The sequence below is a fragment of the Limanda limanda genome, chromosome 21, assembly GCF_963576545.1.
Source record: "Limanda limanda chromosome 21, fLimLim1.1, whole genome shotgun sequence".
Lineage (NCBI taxonomy): Eukaryota > Metazoa > Chordata > Actinopteri > Pleuronectiformes > Pleuronectidae > Limanda > Limanda limanda.
Genome location: NC_083656.1, coordinates 18,597,280 through 18,620,703, shown reverse-complemented (window position 1 = coordinate 18,620,703; position 23,424 = coordinate 18,597,280). Strand labels below are relative to the sequence as shown.

The following is a 23,424-nucleotide window of genomic DNA, read 5'->3' as shown; positions in this document are numbered from 1 at the left end:
TGACTATATCAAAAATAGTTTTATATCAATTTCCTTTAAACGGAGTAATCCATCAATGCAGCTGTGTTCTTCTGCAAACTTTATAGGAAAAAACACAGTGGGCTCATTTGCGTGATTGCTATAAATTAGAAAACAATTGCTGGCCCGAGAACGGAGCCCTGGGGGACACCACGCTATTATCTGGCAAATCAGCTGAATCTTGGAAACAACAAAAGGACTAAAATGTCTGGGGAAAAAAATGTACTGGATCATTTTCTAAACAATATCGTTCTGATTGCTCATTCCTCGGTCAACTTCAATAGCAGTGTTGTTTCGGTAAAGATTAATGTTACGATGAGTATAGATAGCACTGCCAATAGAGCGGAAATGATTCGTTAATGATTGATCAGACAGAAAAAAACAGTCAACCATTTTGATAAATGGCCAAAAACTTTGTTAAGATTTCTTCCTTATCTTTGTGATCAGTAACTGCATACAGTTTTTAAATGCTAGTTGGACAAAATGATCATTAATTAGATACTTGGGTTTATTCAAAATTTTATAGAGAAATTAATGGAACAACTATCAAAATAATAAACAAATTATGAAAATAATCCTTAGTTGAAATGTTAACTGGGACACAGCATTTGACATTTTCAAGTTTCATTCACTTTTCTATTCAGTTACTTCCTTTCTCTGCTCCTATATTATGGTTTAAATGTTGCTTCAAACCCTTTTCCCTCCTGCCTGGATATTATTCTTGTTAAAATCTATTTGTTTGATTTCTTTGCGTATTTGTGACCTTAAAGATATCTAATCTAAAAATGAGTGCCTGTGCTGCAAAACCACTAATTACACTAATGACCACAGATAATATGGGACATGTCCTTAGTTCTGTCAGTGGCAGGTACTGCTCTCAGTGCTCCTTTGCCTGGTGTTTATCACAGTAAAGTTACAGTAAACAGTGCGTCATAGTTCTGTGTTTGTTCTTCCGACCACACCATTACAAACAATGCAATATCTGAAGATCATTAGCCAGCCTAGATAATATAGGAATCAGGGTAGGGCCCATTACAGTGAACTATGTGGAACTACTGGGTGGAAGGAGTGTGCGTGAAGCAGACTTACACAGGGTATGATCTCTGCATTTGGTGGCAGAGTGATGGGCCTAGCTCTACCTAGGCCTACCTCCATTCCACTGGATCAATAAGCACTGCTGAGTTCCATTAAAATGCAATCCTGCCTTTTGGCCCAGAGGGTCTCTGCCTCGCCACCCGGTTACAAGCAAACTGACAGCTAAAATAATGCAGAACTGTGAAGGTGAGCAGAAGCGGTCAGGCTCATTAATTATAAGCTGCCACGGGCCACTGAAGATCTTTTCACAGCAGCCAGGGAAAAGGGGGAAAATTAATTATTATAACAGATATTCATGAGCAGAGAGAGCTGCCAGCGTCCGGAGGGAGGACTAACGTTTGCGTGAGGGAGCCCATTCCTCAAGACTGCCTTCACTCTGGGTGTCATCTGATCTCTAACAATAATGTGAGAGATTTCCTGCTGGTGGCAGGGGTGAGAGCCGGGGGAGGCACCGTGCCACCGTGCACTACTCCAAGGATGCCAGCAGCAATCATGATGAAAGAGTTACAGCCGTGGCACCGAGCAGCTCACGACAAGCCAAACAACAGCTGGGCTGACAGGAAGGGTGCAAGCAGGGCAAGGCGCTGAATATTTATGGCTTTCAATTATGATTGTTTGTTGGTTTCGACAGGCCCCAGACTTTTCAGAGGATCGTGAATTTTTCAAAAGGACTGCTTTAACTTTTAGAGAATGCAACAGGTTAGCTATGGAGTTCAGACATTTGAAGTAAGTTGGCAGGAAATGGGTTTTCAACATCTCAACAGCACAAGCAGGTCACAAAAATATACTGGGAGGCTGTTGAGGTGGTCCTGAGTTAGGTGATGAGGAGGAGGTGCACTTAGATTATTATTACTGGTACAGTGCCCTTTCTAAACCTGCCTGTTTGGAATGGGCTGTTTGTTTGGCCTGTGTTGATGCTCCGGAGCTACTTCAGAATTATTCCTTGTCATTAGTGAGTCCTCGTCCGACAGCTCTACCATATACTGTTCCTTAGTATTCACTACTCGTGCAAAGTGAACTTCAAAAATATTAGTTAGAAGATGTAGCGTTCATCCTACCTGGTTTATATGCAGTGAAGACTTTATTGTCCCGTGTGTTTTTTTCATAAAATGAAACTGAATTTGCTTCATTGCTGTTCACGTGTGGGGCTTTTACATAAATATGAATGATTGACTTAACGGGTGTTATTTCTTCATACACTGCATGTCAGCTATTCTATTCATTAATTTCTAATCATACTGAACATATTGCACCAAACTCTTCACTGCACATTCTCCGGCTATTTACAACTAAAACTAAATTAACTGAAATTGTTATCATTAATAAAATCACTACATCTATATCTAGTACTCTTTATTTCCACTATAGCAACCAGTCAGGGCTCAAATTTGACAGTGGCACAACTGGCATCTCTCTTGTCTCCCCACTTTCCAACCCAGCTCTCTTCTCTCACCCATTTCTCCCTCCTCATCCCAACCGGTCGAGGCAGGCCGCACACAAGGCACAAAAGGGAGTTTTATTCTCTCCAGTCGCCAGCAAGTGTTGGGGTTCTCTATCATTGTGTAAGGTCTCGACCTTTCAGGGTAAAGCATCGGGAGATAAAGCCTGCTGGGATTTGGTGACATCCAAATAAAAACACAACTGAATGAGTTTTCGGGGTGATAGACGCACCTCCTGTCAGAGCAGCCTCTCCGCCTTGTCCACAGCTCCCTGCAGCCTCACGTCCGAGCTCCTCAGCACCCCCAGCTCCACGTTCTTCACCGCCGGGGACGCGCACTCAGTCCCCGCGTCGAACCCTCTGTTGTCGTGACAGGACACGGCCTCCCCGCTGCCCCCCCCTTCCCACGCCGCCCGAGACACGTTGCCGTTCATCTCCTTCCCGTTGCCCGGGGTCTGCTTCTTCTCCCCGGCTTCCAGGGGCTTCAGGCCGCCCTTGGAGAACCGCTCGGACAGCTTCCTGACCCAGTGCGTGAAGCTGATGTCCAGGGGCCCGGCCAGGTCCTCCGTGTGCAGCTGCACGTTGCCCGAGTACCACATCACCCACCAGATCAGGCTGAGGAAGATGATGACCGAGCCCGTGTAGATGAGGAAATCCCCGTAGAAGCGGCCGTCCAGGTGCAGGTTGCCGAAGATCCCGACCAGCAGCACGACCACACCGACCAGGTCCAGCGCCACCGCGAAGACGAACACCAGCGCGCACCTCCCCACGCAGCGGTGCTTCATGGCGGAGAGCAGGCACCGAGCTGCAGCCGGGTGTTCAGGACGCACATTTCCCGCAGCCTCCACCTGTGCAGCGTTCTACCTGTGCACAGACCCCGCCCCCCCACGACACGTCACAGGATCGAGTGGGGGGCTCCCAGGGGCCGCAGATCGACATGCCGCATTCAAATGCACACCGTACATTCCAGGCCTCGATCGTCCCCGGCTCCCATCGGGGAAGGTGGCAGATAAACGTAGCCAAATAAGTTCACCTCGGTTTTTCCATGTGTTTCTCTGACTCTCTGAAATTAAAAATTGTTATTTGCTCAATTTACATCAAACAACATAATAAATAGATTACAAAAAACACATATCGCAAGTTTTCTTTGTAACCTGGATCTAATGAGATTCCTCCAAAGTCAAAGTCTTTATCGTCTTCACTGCCATATGACATAGATTTCTATACAAGAACACAACATGAATGCACACAAGAGTAAGTACTCAAGCGACATATAAGTACACAATATATAACTATACAACATACAAGGGACACAACAATAGGTAGCCTACTCAAACAACATACAAGTAACACAACATATAAGTACAAAACAATAAGTTCTGAAGTAACATATACTGTAAGTAACGCAACATGTATCTACAAAACAATAGTACTCAAGCGACAGTTAAGTGACATAGCATCTATGTACACAACATTAAGTAGCCAACTCCAGGTGAGCATATATGTATCACAACATATATGTCCTAAACAATAAGTACTCAAGGAGGAACGTATAAATACACAACATATAAGTACGCAGTCCAAAGGCACATGTTTAATTTAACTTTTCACATTTCTTATGCAAATCATCCTCAGCTCCACACAGCCTTGAGAGAATCTTGCCTCCATTTTTCCTATAATTTCTGCCAGATTACATAGTTATTTCCAGGTAAACTAAACTGGAATTTGAATGCAATTAAAGAACTCTTAAAAAAAAGTTAATCTGTAAATCCCATCAAATTACATCACTTGGAGATATGTGTTAGGCTTTACATGGCTTCAACACCTGGAAACAGATTAAAATCAGCGCAGTTCCACTTTAAGGACTTTTCAGTTATGATGACGGTAATAAGGAAAGGGAAACTGAACTGGTGACATATTTACAAGTTCAGTTTATAAGATTTAGGTGAAATTAGACAGAAATTGATTATAAAATAATCCTATTGATGTTTTCACTAGTGTGTAATCATCTAAATCTAAATCCTTGAATTGTTGTTTTCTTTACCATAGAATGTTTCCTTTATATTTAAACACTTTATATTTGCTTTGGGAGCGGGTCACCTCTAAGTTTATTACAGTAGCCCAAACTGGACAATCTAAACACCCTCTGAGTTTTATGACAACTGAAGGCTACCACAGGTTCATGTTTGGAAGGTGAGAGTGAGGTGAGGGGAATTCAGCTTGAAAGTGCTAAATTCACCACTAAATTCTACAAACTGAACCTATAATCACATTTTGAATGGCCAAAGGTTTTGTTCTCACTTATTGTATCGTCAAATATAGTGAAAGTGTGTCACCAAGAACAAACATTGCAATGAATTGCCCTGAAAGCTGAACCAATAAAATGCATAATCCTAATCGCAATTAAACCTCTGCTGCAGTTCACTTTTGAAGATTATTTCAAATTTGGGATTTTAACAGTCTAAATACACACATCTTTTATATCCTTTCCTCTTAATATATCAACATACAAGTGTACAACAAGACTGCATCGTTATTGCCTGTTTTCAAATTTATGTGTTTTGGTTTAAAAAAGAGGACTCATCAGAAAACATAGTATCATTTTTTATTCAAGAAAACTATACAGAGTGCACAGACACAGTACAATGAATTTATGAACCCTAACAAATGTCAGGCCATGTAATGGGAAACCAGGTCTTAGAAGTGAAAATTATTCAATTTTCCCGGCAGACATGACTCTGTAAGTATTGAGATTATCATGACTAATGATGGAAAAGTGTGTCAAGGCATGGAAATGATATCCATCTGAAACTTCAGCCTGCAGCCTGGAACGCCACACCGACCAGAAGTGGTAATTTAGCTGTTTCCTGCTCGACCGTGGTCAGTGTGTGATTTAAATATTTCCAGCAGCACTTGAAGGCAGCAGTATTCTGCCCCCTTGGATGTCTGAATGGCATACCACATTTTCCCAGCAGCCTCCTGCAGCCAAGATCAGACACACACACTTGCACACACGCACAAACACACACCCCACAGGCATATTGAAAGTGCAACCTAGTCACAGTATGACTGATTTCATGACTTATTAAGCTCTCTGATTAGCTGGGAGATGCGGCAGATTACATGGATTTTCTTCAGTGAAGTCCTTCATGGCTCAAAGTGATTTCTCTGCCAGGGCATATGCTGCAGAACATAACAAGGAGTTAGGAATGAAACAGGGGGGATCCTGGCGTCTCAAAGCAGAGAGACAAAGATTCCAGCTATAGCAATGGCCCGAATGTTAAACTAACATAATAAAGTAATTTGAAGTAATCTCCCACTATGAGTATAGTGAGAGTGAGTAAAACTGAGAGCTGTACATGCAGGGTTCATTTGCTAAATTTCACACAATCTGCTTCCTTTCCTCTGACTGCTAGAGGGCGCCAGTCATCTTCAGAACAGAGGCGAGCCGGCCTGCAGCACTGCACTGGAAACTCACTGCGTTGCTTTGAACCAAGTAAAAAAAAAGATCATCCTAACTCCAACCAATGGTTTCCCCCCCCCCCCGTTTGGTAAAAAGGTCTAATCTGGTTTATCTACAATCCATTATCCAACTGTATCCATTTATTCTTTCCAAGACTGTTTATACAATATGCCTACTCACATGTACAAATACTTTTAATATTGACACACTCACATTATGTTACCCTTTTTTCTTCTCTTCTAATAAATCTTGTTGTTACTCATGTTGAGGGTTAATGGCATAGATGTCCCACCTTCTTAAGCCCGATGAGAAAAATTGTGATTTATGAATATGGGTTATACAAATCAAATTGTATTGATTGATTGATTGATACTCATAAAAAGATATGGACTAATCTGCTTACACATACCAATATGCCTACTCACATATAATACCATTATTGCCTATACTATTCTATTCTATTATTACAATTGTCATTAGTGCTCCTTTCATCTCTTTCAGACCTTTCTCTCAGTGTAAATACTTAAGACATGGCTACACCCCTCAGTTAATGTTAGACGTTGTATTTTCTCGTCAATGTTCTAGATATTGTTATTTTGCTACGCACAGCATCTATTGCATTTATGCACATCCTGGGAGACGGATCCCTCACATGTGTGTGTTTTTTTTTTGTGGTAGTTTGTCCTCTTGTTGAAGATTAAAGACAGAGGATGTAGTCGAACTAGTTTGAGAAATGACCACAAGCCCTAAAAGAATATGTTCATGTACACAGAACCATTAAAACACATACATACATGTACACTGTGAATATGTGTTTACTTCACTTGTCAAAGTTTAACTTAAAAGTTCACCATGAACTTTACACTGCAATGCAGTGATGCTGAGGCCTCTGGTTTGAAGGCAACAGGCAGTTTTCTAATGGACTTCCTTCATACAGCTCCAGTGCAGTGACATTGCTTTGTAATGACAAATATTCCTTGAAAAAATGTGTTCACTGTCATCGCACAGGAAGTTGAGAGATTTTAAAATTCAATATTTGTGTGTATGAAGCAATGACTCTGTGTAATGTGGACACTGTCGCTAAAGTGACAAACAATTATTACCAGACTGTGGAGCTCCTCTAATCTCCACAGAGCCTTTCAACCTCTTTGAGCTAATTTGTTGGTTTTCGGGGGGGCAAACAAACTCAATGTCATTACGTCTGTTTTCCTCCTGCAGCAGGTAATTCCACTGCACGCTCACTGCCCCATGCAGCGCAGAGCCGACACACAGAGTTCACATCAGGCTGCCCAACAAATTTACAACATGTAGCTACTACAGAGCCAGATCTTGTGCCAAAACAGGGAATCAGACTTACATCTGTCAAGTGGTCAGAGACAAGACTCAGAGTATAAAGTGCTCATGTTGCTCCATGGCAGCCAACAGCTGCCCTGATGTGCCACTGAATACACTTTTGATGCAGGTAATTAAGTTACTGCATCTTTAAAATGATTCTCATGGCCAAACTATGTGTTCGGTGAAAATCAGAGCCGCACTGTTGAAAATCATATTTATTGATTGTTAGACCACTTGGGGACAAGCTTAAAAGACAATGTAGGAAACCTACCACCTCATACATGTATAACAGTGACTGTATTAGCAAACAGAAGGAAATGTTAATATAATGTCCTGTCCACATGTGGATATTAAGCAAAACAGACTTTTTACCTCTAAATTTGGAACCCTCTATTTATTTTCCAAAATACAGATTTTCAAAAACGTCAGTCCCTTCCCTTGTGTACCAGTGTGTACATGTGAAACAGAGTGTTTTGGAAACAGTGCAACATAATTGTCCCCAAGGGTTCTTCTCATGTATTTGACGGCTTGTTGTTGTAGACTTTATAGCCACCTACTGGCCCAGCATGCTTGTATAAGCATTTGTAGTCACTTTTAGGTTCACGTCTATTTTGTAAAACGAAGTTAATGTGGAAAGAGATTTTTGTTTTAAATGAAGGGGGAAATACCTGGTCAAAAAAAACATCTGCAGTATTGTAGACAAGGCCAAACAGTCACTCTACTGGTTAGGTCTCCGTTGTGTACATGCCCAAATTAAAAGTTAACTTTGTCTGCTCTTTGGTGCTATAGAGCAGCACAGAGAAGTGGAAACTAGGTGGATGAAAGTGGTGAGACTGAACCAAAAAGCAATTTTGCTGGAAGTGAAACGAAAGACAATTAGCTAAACATCTCAATAGAGTGTAGACCTGCTGAGCCGTGAGATAAATCTGTGGATTTGTCCTCAATCAACTCCTTTCACATCACACACACACCGTCATTTGATCAGCTCATAATACAAAACTCTGATCAGTGCAGCTTTTTCTCCAAATAGCTTCAGAGGTTTTAAGTATTCTGTTGCTGATCACGACATTCTCTTGCAAAATGCAAAAATGGATCAGTGCTTTTGAAGATTTCTGATTTCCAACCCACCGGCTCTATTTTCACTTACATTTGCAGTTTATTTGAAGATGTGGATGAGGAAACAGAGCAGCTGTAAAGGGTGTTTTTAAAAAGAAAAGCTACACGAGGATGTGAGTCAGATCGGTTCACATTGAACATTTTTATGTTAAAGGGCAGACCTAAGAAAAATCCACTTTGAGTTGTTATACCAAACCCCTGGAGTGGTGAAGAGGGTGGAAACAAGCCAAATGAAATTCTCCAAAAATCTGCCCCCAAAAGACGTTTTCAATCAAAACAGCCTGAACTTGTCTTTTTACCCCCCCTCCCTGTGAGAGCTCAGAGAAGAACAGCTCATTCACTCACCCTTCACTTTAGTGTGTAACATTTTGGGGGCTGCAGGGTCATCACTGAGCATAAGTTCAGTTAGTTCACTTATTGGTCCAAGAAGATGATAAACCCTGGTTGACTGTGGTACTGTTTCATTACTCTTCCCTCCTACTGCTCTTGGGCTTGTGGCGGGTACTCAACTCACATCACCCATGCCCATATTTTCTTTTTATTATCACCACACATCATGATCTGAGCCCTGCTTCTGTCAAGTGGCCCTGGTAAAATTGGATAATAATACAAATCGTTCCACAGGCAATACAATAAATTTGCTTTTAAAGAAACGGAGGTGCAGAGACGTTATGAACTGCAGAGACCCGCTCACCTCGGCAGTGTTGGATAACTTAGGAAACGCTTGCTTTCCAAACCAAGACCCTGGAGATTGCATTATAGTGTAGAATCAATCAGAAAAGACATGTAGCACAGAAACACTCTATCTGTGCCAGGAAGAGGTATGATTGGAGAGTTAAACCTTCTCTTCCCTTTGAACAACTTCTGGATGTGAAAGAGCTGGAACTGTATTAAATAATTGAGAGTTGAATGGTAATTGAGGACATAGATCAATAATATCTAGGGGGTTGCTCTCATTACAGAGATACCCAGACACTTCCCGAAAGTTAGCACAATGATGATGAATCTGGAGAAAAAGGCAGAGAGAAGGAGAGGAAGGAGGAGGAGAAAGGGAGCAAGGAAAATCAAAAAATTTAACAAATGAGACCCATTTCCCATCCCTGCTTGTCTCATCAGAGCTTCATATCAAACCTTTTGGATGTGGCAGGTGGTTTGGCCGCCTCACATTTCAAAATGTCAGATCTCTGTGCTTAGAAATGGGGATCTTTCCAGGGAGCCTGACGGCTTCCAAGGCCCTGATTTCCCAGAGGATTGGCAGTCTCGACACGCATGGGCGTCTGTGAGCATTTAAACACTCAGCCCCCCCCCACCCCACACCCCACTCACCCATCCAGCCTCCCACACAGCACCCAACTCCCTATTACAGCGTCTTCTATCCTTTCATCCACTATCTCCTCCCTGTTTCTCCTCCCCCACCAAGCACGCTTCGTTTCGGCTTCTATCACCTGCAAAAATAGACATGCTCACCTTTTAAGGAACTCGCAGGATTAAACAGAGTCATTGCATTAAATGTTTTCTATGCCTTGGCCACAAGTGAAGAATGAGGAGTCGATGAAGCTGGATTTTCAAATCAGAGATGGTATCGTTTCTCCACCTGGGGTGGACATTGGACACTGCATTTCAACTGATAGTGTATTTCAAGGGAGCAGTTTATCCCTGAGGGGCCTCAGTATGGAGAGGCAGAGCTGCCATTCAAGCTGGCACACACACACACACACACACACACACACACACACACACACACACACACACACACACACACACACACACACACACACACACACACACACACACACACACACACACACACACACACACACACATACTACACTTTTGTTTTACAGGCACTTTGTTTGTATTAGATTAATTCATTGGTTTCAAAAATTAATCCTCTGCTCTCACTATGTCCCATTACTAAGTGTAACTAGACCTAATCCAAGTTAAGTCCTGAACCAGAGTCTTGAACTCTTATTAAAATGAGCTTTGGTCAAATCATCCTCTCTTTGAAGCTAAACTGAAATTGGCTCTCAACAGACAAAAGGACAAACCTGACTATGGATTAACTTTCTATTGGGCCCTGAGGTAATAAGCTGCTGTATGGGGCCAATATTGTAAAAATACTGAGATTTAAGATTGCGTACAGGAATCTGCACATGTGCATTCAGAATGGTAAGATCAGATCTGTAAATATTTAAAACTTGTAAATGTGTTTTGAGATTTGCAAATATTTTGAGAATTGTACATGTATAGACAAATTTCCATGTGGGATAAATACTTAGAAACCATATAAAAATACATTCCTCAAAATGTTTGTTTATCCAAATCGATGATCACAACAAACAGCATCTCAAATCGACTGAGAGATTTCTAATGTTTGTCAGCAAGACAAACAAATTGATCAGGGATGTTAATCATTTTGATTGGAACCAACCAGAACCTACATCTGACATGGCTGCTCTGAAAAGCTGTAGTAATATAGTGTTTAGTAACACTTCTGTCTCATTGTCGTATACAGCACTGTCCAGCTCCTATCTGTCAAGTTGCTGCTACAATGTAATTAATGTGCAAAGTAGAGCATAATAACTTATCAACACGTCTTGTTTATAATGGCTAACATCATGACATGTTGCAGTGGAACACAGTCAACTTGCATTTGACGTCACACCCTGCTTTGACCTCTGATATTAAAAGTGTAAAAGTGTTTGCCTTTCTGTTGTTAGGTGGGTGGCAATTTGTGTTTGTCAGAGTTCCCATTCTTTTTTGAGAGCAGTGGGTTTGAACCAAAACAGTTTGAGTGTGGGCTGGAAAACTAAATGAGCTGAAACAGGCTAAAACACTTCATAGAGCCAGGAGAACACTGTTTGTTATTTTACTACAAGTCAAAGGATATATTATGTATTATATACAGAATGGCACAATACCCCACAACAGTCCCCTTCATGAATCCACATTTGAATTCACTAGATCCAGATTTTTATTTGGATCTGCACCAAATTGGACCCACTTATAAATATCAGTTCCCTAAACACAACATATTTTCTTTTTAACAAGATCCAGGAATTATTCTCCGGGAAAAACCATAAAAATGTAAAATAACGCTCGATCTCACATAATGTTGACGAAAGTGAAAACCAATTCCTGCACCTGCCAACTGATCAAAGTCCACACCGATGTAATGGCTTCTTCCTTGGGTCATACCACACCCCTCGAAAACATTTCATGGAAATCAGTTGTGTAGTTTTTGTCAGACATACAAGGAAAACAACGTAACCTTCTTGGCCGAGGTAATCATAGTAAATCTGAAGCTTTCGGGCACCAGGGGTTCTGGAGTACTGGATGTCTGTTGGTAACCATTGGGTAATTCAGCCATCATAAGAACATATACAGTACATTAATGCATACAAACATACAAACATACATGCATGCATACACATGTATTTAGAGTAGTTTGGATACATTCGATCTACTTCTAAGAATGAGATAAAGTCAAATTGCTTTTCTTCTCCAAACCATTGTCCTTATATCTGCACACACAATACAAACAACATCTTTGAGGTCTAAGGTCATCTCTCATCAGCTGTTGTCCTGAGAAATCCTCCATCCAAGGACGGCCCTGGCTGTTTATTGTCGCCAGCCTTGGCGTCGCCTGTATGTACGCCACTTTAACATTCCCCAGGAAACTGAAAGCGGTGACGCCAATGAAATCTCTCCCCCACAACTCCCATCCTCCACTCCGAGTGGCTATTTTCTTCACCCCAGTCATATAAATCAGACCGTGTGCGAGAGCGGAGGAGGACTGAAAGGGGAAGAGGGAGGGAGGGACAGAGGAAGATGGAGTGGAGGAGAAAAAAAGAGAAACACTTCTTATGGCCAAACTGTCCTCTTCAAGGTCGTCACGGTGATTGGGAGGCTGTGAGGAGGACGGGACTCAGGGAAATGAGAGAGCACAATGTCCAGTGTATGTCATTTTCTGCAAACACATTTTTTACTGGAGCACTCCAGCTCTCCTTTTCCCTCTTAAAGGAGCGTGAGAGCAATTTCAACACAATCTTGCAGCGAAATATACTTGACCAAGTTTCATAGTGTTACATAATTTGGGGTGGATCGCTCCACATTGAGGAACTGCCAACTAATCAACACTGAGGCCAATTTTCAGTGGACACAATTTTCTAGGCTGTCAGGATCAAATCCATGTCAGATGATGTATGAGCTGTGTCTCATCACATCATTGTTACTCTATGTTCATGTATATTCCAAGGCAGCAGATGTGATCTGGTCCTTGTGACAGCAAGCGGATATCTGTAACTCCCAGTCTTGGTTCTCATTAGCCTGAAAGTAGGTGTGATCGAACAGACAATACATGAGACGGTTGAGCCGGCTGACCTTTCCAGGAGGGTCAGCAATGGTGGATATGTGAATTGTTAATGGTTTGGTTCACACAAATCAAATATATGTGTTATATTGTAGATATACTTTGTTTAAGAGTGTAGGGGTGAAGGGAAATTGGAATAAATGTCATCCGAAACTATATGAACGTACATTATTTCTCCATTAAGTGTTTCCAATTCAAACTATAAATTATAAAGTAAAGGATAAATTATGCCCAACGTTAGACATGTAAATGGGAATGGACGGGACATCTGTCCATACTTGTTACTAATATTATCTGTATCTGTGCACATCTTCGGGAAGCTAAGGGATGTGGGCTAAACAGACAAAACCGAGGAATACCACAGGATAATGTGGCACTGTATGCAATACTTCAAGTGAGACATCCAGTATGAGGAAGGCATTTCAACAATGGTGGCATTTCTTTTATTAGCATCTCTGTGATGTTAGTTTGCCCAGGCATCAGAGACAAACAGCTTTGCCTCTTTCTTAAAAGGGCATTTTATAGCAACCTCCTCCACCATCTAAACGTTTGTTGTTGTTGTCAGAAAGTCTTCGCAGCCCTCCAGTGGATTTAGTGCTTGACAACAATACCAAAGTGAAGGACACATCGAAGTACGTGGACATGTGACGGTTACATCGTTTGAAATGGATATATCTTTTTTTATTATATGTAAAGGCAGCATAGATTAGCCTTAAGGCCTGTAAATTACACAGATTACCACTGTTTCTTGAACGCGACGTTGTACAATGTTTCTTCGCTGACATCCACTGAGCTGGGGAGCGAAACCTTAGAGATAGATAACATAAAACATTTACTAAATAATCAAATATTGAATATTACAAAATATGTAAGCCACGTTTATGTAATACTCCGAGCCATGAAAAGCAGAGTCACGGCTTAGTTCATTTATCTGTGCTGTAAAAAAGTTAGTGTTAGAACCTTGGTGATGTAGCCACTACCCTCAAGGATGGTTGGCAAATGTCTGTAGCTGATGATCTAACCCTAACACAGTAGCCAGAGAGAAACACTTAGGTCAACTTAATTAAAGAAGCTCTCCTCAAGGCAGCAAGCGAAAGACGAATATCCTTGGATTACTATTAGACACAACAGCTCAGAGCTAGCATAAGCTAGTAGCTAATTGCAAAGATGTTCTGCTACTTTTTGACTTTCAAAGAATAACACTCTTGGTTAATGTAGCAATGTCTCCAGATCAGTAAAGTGGGTGAGAAACATTTGACTGTCCGTTACTGTCATCAGCCACTTAATCCAAAATATCACTGTTTTGAATCGTGGTGTACCTGGGGCCTTCAAGCCTGCTGTTACATTTAAAACTTAATTTCATCCATTTGTTGCCTGCAACAATAGAGGTCAAGTATCTTGTTCAAGGACCCTTTGGCAGAGCAGAGAACAGACTCATGGCTTCACAATGCTAGTGCCATTAGAACAGCACCATTTGAAGTTAAAATAACGTTTTCCCTTTTAATATTTGGCTGTGATAGACATGATTCTGGGATTCTGATACTGTTTTTGTTGCCTGCAGTCTGAGCCGGAGAGAGAGAAAGTGATGGAGACTGAGAGCGAGGGAAGAGAAAAATGGATGCTGCTGGCGGGTTTGTGAGGAAGAAGATGGGGAGGAGATGAGAACCCCCCTTATCTTTCACGGCAGTTACACTTTTGCTGGATTTTTATCTCAGCTGGCAGAGAGGCATGTGAGGCTGGCTTCATCTCGCCTTTAACTGATTATCTATTTGTCAACATTTCTCACCATTTCCCCTTTTTCAAAGCCCCGGGGAGGTCTGGGAATATTGACTTCCACTTCGAACAGATTGTAAAGTCGGATTCCAAATTGAGCGCGGAGGTTTCTTCCCCTGCCAGGCCGGACTCTCTACCCTCAAGTGTACACCAGGGCTCTAAATCACAGTATTTAAAAATCGACCCCACACACAACAATAGTGTGTCAATTACCGGACATCTAATGTTTAAGCTGCAGGGAACAGCCTGTGATAGAGGGGAAGTACTGGCAGCAGTTGGCTGTAGGCGGCTGGAAGATCAAACCTGCAGCATCACCCCCCCGGCTCACTGTTGATTTTCAATTCGTTGCTTATTAGTCAAAATGTCATTCCTCTGTCCTCCCCGAGACCATGTTTCTGGCCAATGTGAAACAAACAATTGAACAAGCAGAAAGGTTTAATATGATTAAAACACGATCAGCTACGTCGGTGGCAGCAGCCACAGTGCATAATTGGATTACTAATGGGGAACACAGATGAATAGTGGTGAGGAGAACAGAGCTCCAGACAGACCTGGGTGAAGTGGGATTTTCTATTCCGATGCATCGAGCATATTGTGGTGAGAAAATAAGCACGATAAATCATGTCTCTGTCCCTGATGTGAGGAGTCATTACATTTTTCAAACGGGTGAATTTTAGATAACCTCCGTGCATGTCCTTTTAGAAACGACTTCCAAGACAATGAGGGCATGACTCAATTCGATGAAAATAATTATTTTCCAGTGGAGACTGTCCATTGCTGTGAGAATGTTACAGGGTCAGCTCAACCGAATTACAAAACATATTGTCTCTCTCAGTATCTCTAACCTCAGTATCTCTAACCCCGGGATTTTAGATATTTGTCTCTCTCTCTCTACTCCAATACAATATGGAATTAAATGGACAGTTCCTCTAGTTTAACTCGTACAGTGTCCATTCTAAACCTTCCTGTTTGGAACGTTCTGTTCTCTTGTTCTGTGTTAATGCTACAGAGCTACTTCAGAATTATTCATTGTCATTAGTGAGTGCTCCTCAACAATTTTTAAAATTATTTTTGTTCTGGACGTTGCGTGCAGAATATTTATAAAAAATAAACAATCTATGGTGCAGAGTGAAGTTAGAAAACTTTGTGTTCATCATACCTGGTTCATCTGCAATGACGATTTTATATTTTTCTTAAAATGAAATTTGCTTCATCACTGTTCACGTATTTGGCTTTTATATGTAAGTTGGAATAAATTTAATTTTTAAATTAACTTGTGTTATTATTTAATTGCATGTCGGCTATCTCAGAGGTCTGTTAAGAATCATACAAAATTTTTCAGACCAAGACAAATTGCCAGTTTACTGACCAACGCTGTGGTTTATCAGAGGACGTAGAAGAAGACACGTTCAACCCAGTCCACAGACTGAAAGCAGTCTTCCCTCCCACCACTGACTGCTATCGAGTGTTGGTCGCATGTTTGTTAAATTTTTGTATTAATATCGAATGTATCACGTGTCCAAATTGCACCAAATTCCGCAAAGCACGTTTGTAGCAAATAATAATCTAGTTGCCAAGTGTGAAGCCCAGGAGATGAACAGTTTAGGAGATATGCGCTCCACATCTAGGCTAACAGTCTGGTGGAGTTGTTCGCTAGATGCTTATTGTTTTTAACAGGAAAATCAACAGCAACTAAATTTTTCAGAAATAGTGTCCCAGTTACTGTGGTTCTCTGCTGGAATAAAAGAAAAAAAAGTCTGTGCACGCAGCCTGCATAACAAGAGCACGCAAAAACTGAAGGCACAATAAAACGCTTTAAAGTGATGGTACCAGCAAATGACCAATCCATTATTCCAAACACTAACAGTAATTAATGGGAACAAATAATCAATCCGACTCTGACCACAGACAGATGATTGTCGAGCTGAGTGAAGTGAACCCAGTACTGAAGCCTGCACATTCCTTCACAGATTGTTTATGCAAGAAAAGAAAAACTGACACATAGAATGAAAGAAGCAAAGCCTGCAGGATCGTCTGGGCAGTCGACTTGAGTCTGCTGTTGCTTTCCAAAGAAACACTCATCTCTTTGCAGCATATATCCACACTTTTCATAGTTAAGCCGTCAAAGCTGTCTTCCCTCCTTTTGCTGCATGCCTGCTGCCACACCGCTCACCTTGGAACTATGTTATACCCACTGTGCTGCTACCACTGCTCTTCATCTAGCAAAATCCCCAACAGCCAACTGTAGATGCTGAGTATAAGTTTCCTCGGGGGCAACATTGTTATCAGCACTCCCCTCCGTTGTACTGTGTGCTCTTGTGTGGAGTGACAAGGTCAAAGCCGAAATGTTAAACATCGTGACAACTGACAATTGATCCTCCGAGGAAACACGTCAGATGAAGCTCAAAGCTCAGAAAGAACAGACAAACAAACCTTGATTAAAGACTTCTTTTTTGGTTTAAGCTCTAAAAATATATTTTAGCTCAAAAGAAATTGAATGTTGCCCTTCTTTGTACTGGTGCTGGCACTGTACCACCCGTACCCAGAAACACTTTTCATTGGAACTAATTGCTACCACCAAAGAAATAGTCCCCAGGGTGAATGTTTGAATGGATTAATGTTGGACTCTGTTTGTGGAGAGACATGTTTCACTGTAAAATATGATAGGTCGGCTTTATCTTGTTTATTATGAATGAACATATTGGTTATTGTGAGGGTATTAAGTGATGTGTGAGCACTTAAAGGATTGAAGTGTGCTCAACTTCAATCAAATTAACTGGAACTCAATGCGATTCAATCACATTAACTGAGACAAAATAAGTGAGAACTGTTTAGCAACAAGGTCAGAGTCTGTCGCGCTGAAGGCTTCTGCCCAGGGATGCTGTCACAAGAAAATCTATGTTTACCAAGGAGTTAATAACTTCATCTGCGTTTGTTTTTTTGTTAGTTAGAAGGATAACGCAAAAGCTACTCAACCGAATTCCATTTTGTGGAGGGGTGGGGTAAGACCCAAGGAAGATTCCATTCAATTTTGTCCGAAATCCGGATCAAGGGGCAGATTTTTCTTTGGCAAGATGGGGTGTTTTGTTTTAAACATTTTTGTCGATATTTATGAGTGTGTGCAGTTTGGTGCAGATCCAAATAAATATACGGATCTAGTGAATTTAAATGTGTTTTCACAAGGGGACTGGGAAGTATGCATTCTACTGGGACCCAGTCGAGTTTATGTTTGATGATCCTCAACAGGGAAATCAACACTGTCCTTTTCACCCAAAAAGGAAAAAAGGTTATATCTGTACACTTACACTTACAATTTCTCTAATGTTTCAAAATGCATTATTTCACAACGACAACTGTAAACTACTGGAAGCATTTGGGAAACAATGTGAGGAGCTGTAATACTAACGACTTTGTACAAAGTAACATCTGTGATCAGAGTAAAATTAAAACTATGCTGGGAAACTCAGCTCAGACACAAAAATCTGGCGCATGTTAGGAAATGGAACGAGTATATGATCGAGAAGAGCAGAGGGCAGCAAGTCAAATGAAAAGTCTAGTCTGAATTTAATTGCACTAACTATGTGATTTAAGTTAGGTCATTATTTTAATGCCCTTTAAAGCAGATTTTTCAAAGCTGTGAGAGCTGCCTGTCAAAATTCCGTCCATGCCCTGCACTGTACCGGGGTGGCATTAGTAATCTCAGACAGATAGTGCTTGTACCTCCAAATACTAGGACAGGGATTTGATATGAAAGATCTATAAAACACCCTCCTGAATTTAAAAGTGCAATATATATAAGACAACTCCTCCAAAATGTCGGCTGTCTTCTGTTTACTGTTCTCTGCAGATGCTGGTTTTGTGTCGAACAACACAAGCTATATTAGATGGAGGTCTTATGTGTTTGGGGAATGTATAGATGCTATCCTCTCTTGTTTTGATCAACTGGGCTATTTCTGCTGTTGTTTCCTTTTTTTTGGGGAGGGGAGCCAGAATGGAGAGATCTGTCTTCGGCCCCTCAGACTTGCACTGCCCGCAGGCACTAATAAACTACAGACATGTTTCTCCATCTCCAACTCCACCTTGGCTGGCCCCTCTCTGCGACACAGGCCGTATCATTATCTTCACCGGCAACAAAAATGCCTCCGCAATCTTGGCGTTGGAGGAATTTCTCCCGCCTCTGTCAGTCACCTCTATCAGGCATCTCTGCGGTTGAGACTTACACCGAATGCACAAATATGACGAAGAAAAATCCACACTTTTGATGACTGCACTGTTTTGTGTGTGTGTCCCCTGTGGGAAAGAAGGGAGGATGGGAATGTGGGTATCACTGACACCATGAAGCTGGTTGCAAGTGTTTGTACGTTGTCATGTCAAATAAGAAATCACAGCCTAGCCTGCGATAGAACTCCTCTGTTAACATGGGTGAAGTGACACAGGTAGTGAGTGCAGTCTACAGTGTGGACACGCGTTTTTTCTCTGGCTGTGCTCCCAGAAAATCTATAGGATCAATACCCTAGATGTTTTTCCGTCTGCTGCTGGAGTTTGGGTGCTGCTTGTGTGCATCAGGTCGTGTGGCCGTGGAGCAGATAAGGAAACAGAGAGTGGAGAGAGAGGTGGAGGAGACGACGGTGCAGTGTGGTGCACGGTGAGAAATCTGAAGGCGTTCTCAGCACGGATTCTCTCATCCCCTCCGACTGCTCATCTGCAGGCGCGTTCCACAAACAACACTAGATGGCGCTGTTTATTTCTAGTAGAGAGCTCACCTGTCACGCACATATATACTAAGAGGGAAAAAAGTTGTTTCTCTCTAATTCAGATATTGATATTCCTTTGCAATATAATAGCACCCACACATCATTAACTGATAAATGTTTGAAATGCTGTGTGTTTTAATTTCACTTATTGATTTTTGAATTAGTGTGTATTGGGATAAGCTTTCCCGGCTTCTTTCAGTTTTTCCCTCACACAGAACCCCATTTGAGCACAGTTCTGTCATTCCTTCTCTAAGGTCACAATTTCTCGGGGCTGCATGCGAACAACACAAACACGAGAAGCGTTCCGGAGGGTGTGACGGAGCGTCTTCTGCTTCCATTAGACCGACGGAGGAATACAGACAAGAGTTCGCCGTGTCAGGTTAAGTGAACCCTTGATATGTCATTGCCTGGCAACAATGATTTACCAGGCATAATGTGGGGACTTGACCGCGGTACGCTCTGTTCCTGCAATCACCGAGGTGTCACCCAATGTTTCTGTCGTCTCAGCATCACCAGGCTTGCTTCAACCATGCACAGCCTGCTGAGTGTCACCCTGTTATTTGATGCGTGCGCGTGTCTATTTTCTTGTCAGAGAAGCAAGCCGAGGGTTTGATTATTGGCCGGAGAGAGACGGAGAGGGTTGCTCGTACACGGCAAGCGCCGTGGCAGAAAAGAATGTGATGCATGGCCCTCTATTGACAGCTGCTGGCCCCCTTGTTTGTCAACACCAGGCATCAGACCGCTCCTGGATCGCTTTCCGCCGTATCGATCAGGGCGAGTGACATGACTTGAGTGCTGCGGCTCAGGAGGTAGAGCGGTCGTCTAGTGATCCTGGTTCGATCCCTGGCCTCCTCTGGAGTGGATTGAAGTGTCCTCGAGCAAGACTCTGAACCATTTACTGCGGCTGATGCTGCTGACGGTGTGTGTGGATGGGTGAATGAGACAGACTAGAAAAGCTCTATATAAGCAGGACATTTACCATAACAGGGAGGGATAGTTCACCCAAAAATGTAAATTCCCCAGTGTTGTGCAAGTTCACACCTCTAATGAACTAGTTCAAAGTTCAGTTCATACAAGTAAACATGAATAGTTCACGTTCATAGTTCACCATTTCAATTCTGAATGAGTTCATAGTTGTTCATAGTTGTGGGCGGCTGTGGCTGAGGGGTAGAGTGGTCGTCCTCCAACCTGAAGATCGTTTGATCCCCAGTCTGACCCATCTGCATGCTGAAGTGTCCTTGGGCAAGATGCTGAATCCTGAATGCCCCCCCATAGAATAACAAAGTGCTGCAAGTAGATGCACTGTATGAATGTGTGTGTGAATGGGTGAATGTGAAACTGTACTGTAAAGCGCTTTGAGTGGTCTTCATCAGACTAGAAAAGCGCTATATAAATACAAATCCATTTAACATAGTTCAGTTCATTTCATAGTTTTAAGGTGGAAAGTGAGAAGGAAAGACTTAACTTGTTTTTTAAAGAACTGTATCCATCACTACCCCTTGCATGTACTGTCGGAATCTTTATCAGACAGTGTGTAAAAATCCCTCAGATAATAATAAGGTGCATTGGCTGTAGTCGCTGAGTCTGCGTCTAGGCTTTCACTTACCATTTGTATATGAAACTGAGAGCTGTTGTGTTGCAGGTATGGCCTGCCCCTTTGGGTGAATGAGGAAGCGGAGTGAAGAATACAGTGGTGGATGAGAGGAGTGTCGGAGTTACGAACAAAAAGTGTGTTGTGTTCGTTGGACTTGAATAAAGTTACACATAAAGAGAGAAGTTTCCTGTCGTCTATAAGCGAGGACGCTTCAATATGAACGTGTTCACCGTTCAAATTCATTATTAGGGCCCGAGCACCGAATGGTCAGAGGCCCTATTGAAATTGTAAGGATTTTTATTATTATTATTATTATTATTATTATTTCCCTTTGGGGGGCTTTTTAAGGGTCTAGACATGCTCAAAAAGTTATGAAACTTTGCAGGAAATTCAAAGTCTGCGGATATTTGTGTATTCTGGAGTAATCTGTATTGGGCGTGGCAAAATGGCTCAACAGCGCCCCCTGGAACCAGCCCCTAGATTTCCACATAACCGATTTTCACCAAAATCGGGACATAGGTGTATCGTGACCAGTCATGAAAAAAAGTCTCAAGGAGCATTATGAAAAACGCAACAGGAAGTCCGCCATTTTCTATTAAGTGGCCATTTTGGCCCTTTTGGCGATTTTTACTTTGACGTACTTGTCCCAGGGCTTTCAAAGGATCATTTGTCATTGAGTTGCGTTCAGTTCATCGTTCTCATAAAAGTGAACGTGTTCAATGAACGCGTTTTTTTCAGTTCGTTCATGCACAACACTGAAATTCCCTCATCCCGACATTCAAATTGACACTGTGTTTTTTAGCCGAAATTTCCGCTGTGATCCCCTCGCGAATATGGCTTAAAGGGAGGATAACAGCAAACATTTAGGCAAAAAATACAGTGTAAATTACGTTGTTTCGTGTCGAATTTGAATGTCGGGGCTTGCAGGCACTTGGATGACACCACACAAGCAGTACGGAGGCATGTACGTTTGAAGAATTGACCACCATTTACTTCAATTGTATTGCATTTGGCTGCGACACTGTTTACTGAGACTCTAGAAGTGTTTTGAGGACTCAAACACTTCACCCACCCCTCCATCGGCATAGTGGTGAGTAGATAATGAGTGAATTTTCATCTTTGGGTGAGCTATCCGTTTAATAAGGTTTTGTTAAGTGTCTGTATGTGTGTGTGTTTGTGTGTAAGTGTGTGTGGGTGTGTGTGTGACAGCGAGGTTGACGTGGTGCCTGGGGAGACCTCATTATACCAGACCTCTATCTCCGTGTGAGACAGGGCCCTCATCTTGTTGCCATGCCCTTGACACTGTCGCCACATCCACCGCACTCACACACACACACACACACACACACACACACACAGAGACACACACAAAGTTTCTAGAAACTATTCACATTTGAGTGATTGGAGGATAAACTCATCAACAGGGAACCAGTGTTATCCGTCATCCTGTCCACCTCTAAATGTTACCCTGGGTTGAAAAGTGCCACGATGCAGCTTGTGATAAAAAGGGAGATTTGTCTCCGTCCTATCTTTGCCCCGAAGGACAATTCTGGTTTATTACAACTTTGGTCTTATTCTTTGTAATTTCGTCCATCACTTCTGCTGGTTATAATAACATTGTACACACCTGGGGGGAACACAGAGATATTACTACAGTCCGTTGGGCCAAGAAACACGAGCAGGGAGACGATTAGAGAGAGTTTGACCGAGCCAGGAGTTTGTCCAGGTTCTCTCTTTTGTGTAACATGGACATAAAACACAATTAGTGTAAGTATGATGAACAAGGCAATGAACATCGTCATCAATAATTTCCCCCATATCATTTTCATCAATAGCAATATTACTGCACTGTATATCAATATATTGCTAATGCATTGTGCAGCACAGTGAAGAGGTGTAGCACATAATTGAGCTACCCTCAGTTTAATAAATGTTTTTTGTCGATAGGGTGTTTGTCATTTTCTTCTCATAAAGAGTTTAAAACCAAAATGTTCACCCAGGAGAAAAAAATCGATCCTTACACTTGCGTTAAATAATAATGTGAGATTTATCGTGATAATTGATACCGACAGATATATATTCTTTTAAATCTTGATATCATTTTTGATGTGAGTATATTGTTGTTATTACACCTTATCGCTGACTCATGAGAACCAGGATAGACACAGAGCACAAGTGGAGAAAACTGGGATGGGAGCTGAAGTTTCTTGCATCATCCCAAAGGAACCATCATCAAACTTTTTGAAATTAAAATCATATTTCAATTTCTAATAGCATATATAATAGCAATATTCATTTTATAGAAAAACTGATGAAAGAATTATTGAAAGAAAGATTGCGTTGTGTTACAGAAGCTAGTGGAACATAGGTGATGTCAGAACCAAGATGAATTTCTTCATAAAGCTGAAAGTACACAGATGAGGTTCAACAGGTGACATTACATTACACACCTTGACATTACAAGAG

At 41.8% G+C, this 23,424-nt stretch overlaps 1 protein-coding gene across 1 annotated transcript; it reads right to left on the bottom strand.

Annotated features, from left to right (window-relative positions):
- Positions 1 to 2,790: 2,790 nt before the first annotated feature.
- Positions 2,791 to 3,336, bottom strand: LOC133027450 (transmembrane protein 238-like). Its single transcript, XM_061094460.1, has one exon. The coding sequence runs from the start codon at positions 3,334 to 3,336 to the stop codon at positions 2,791 to 2,793; it is 546 nt and encodes a 181-aa protein (XP_060950443.1).
- Between the last annotated feature and the right edge of the window lie 20,088 nt (positions 3,337 to 23,424).

Bases quoted from the DNA above. Each gene is read 5' to 3' on its own strand.
- LOC133027450 (XM_061094460.1), bottom strand. From the start codon at position 3,336: ATGAAGCACCGCTGCGTGGGGAGGTGCGCGCTGGTGTTCGTCTTCGCG.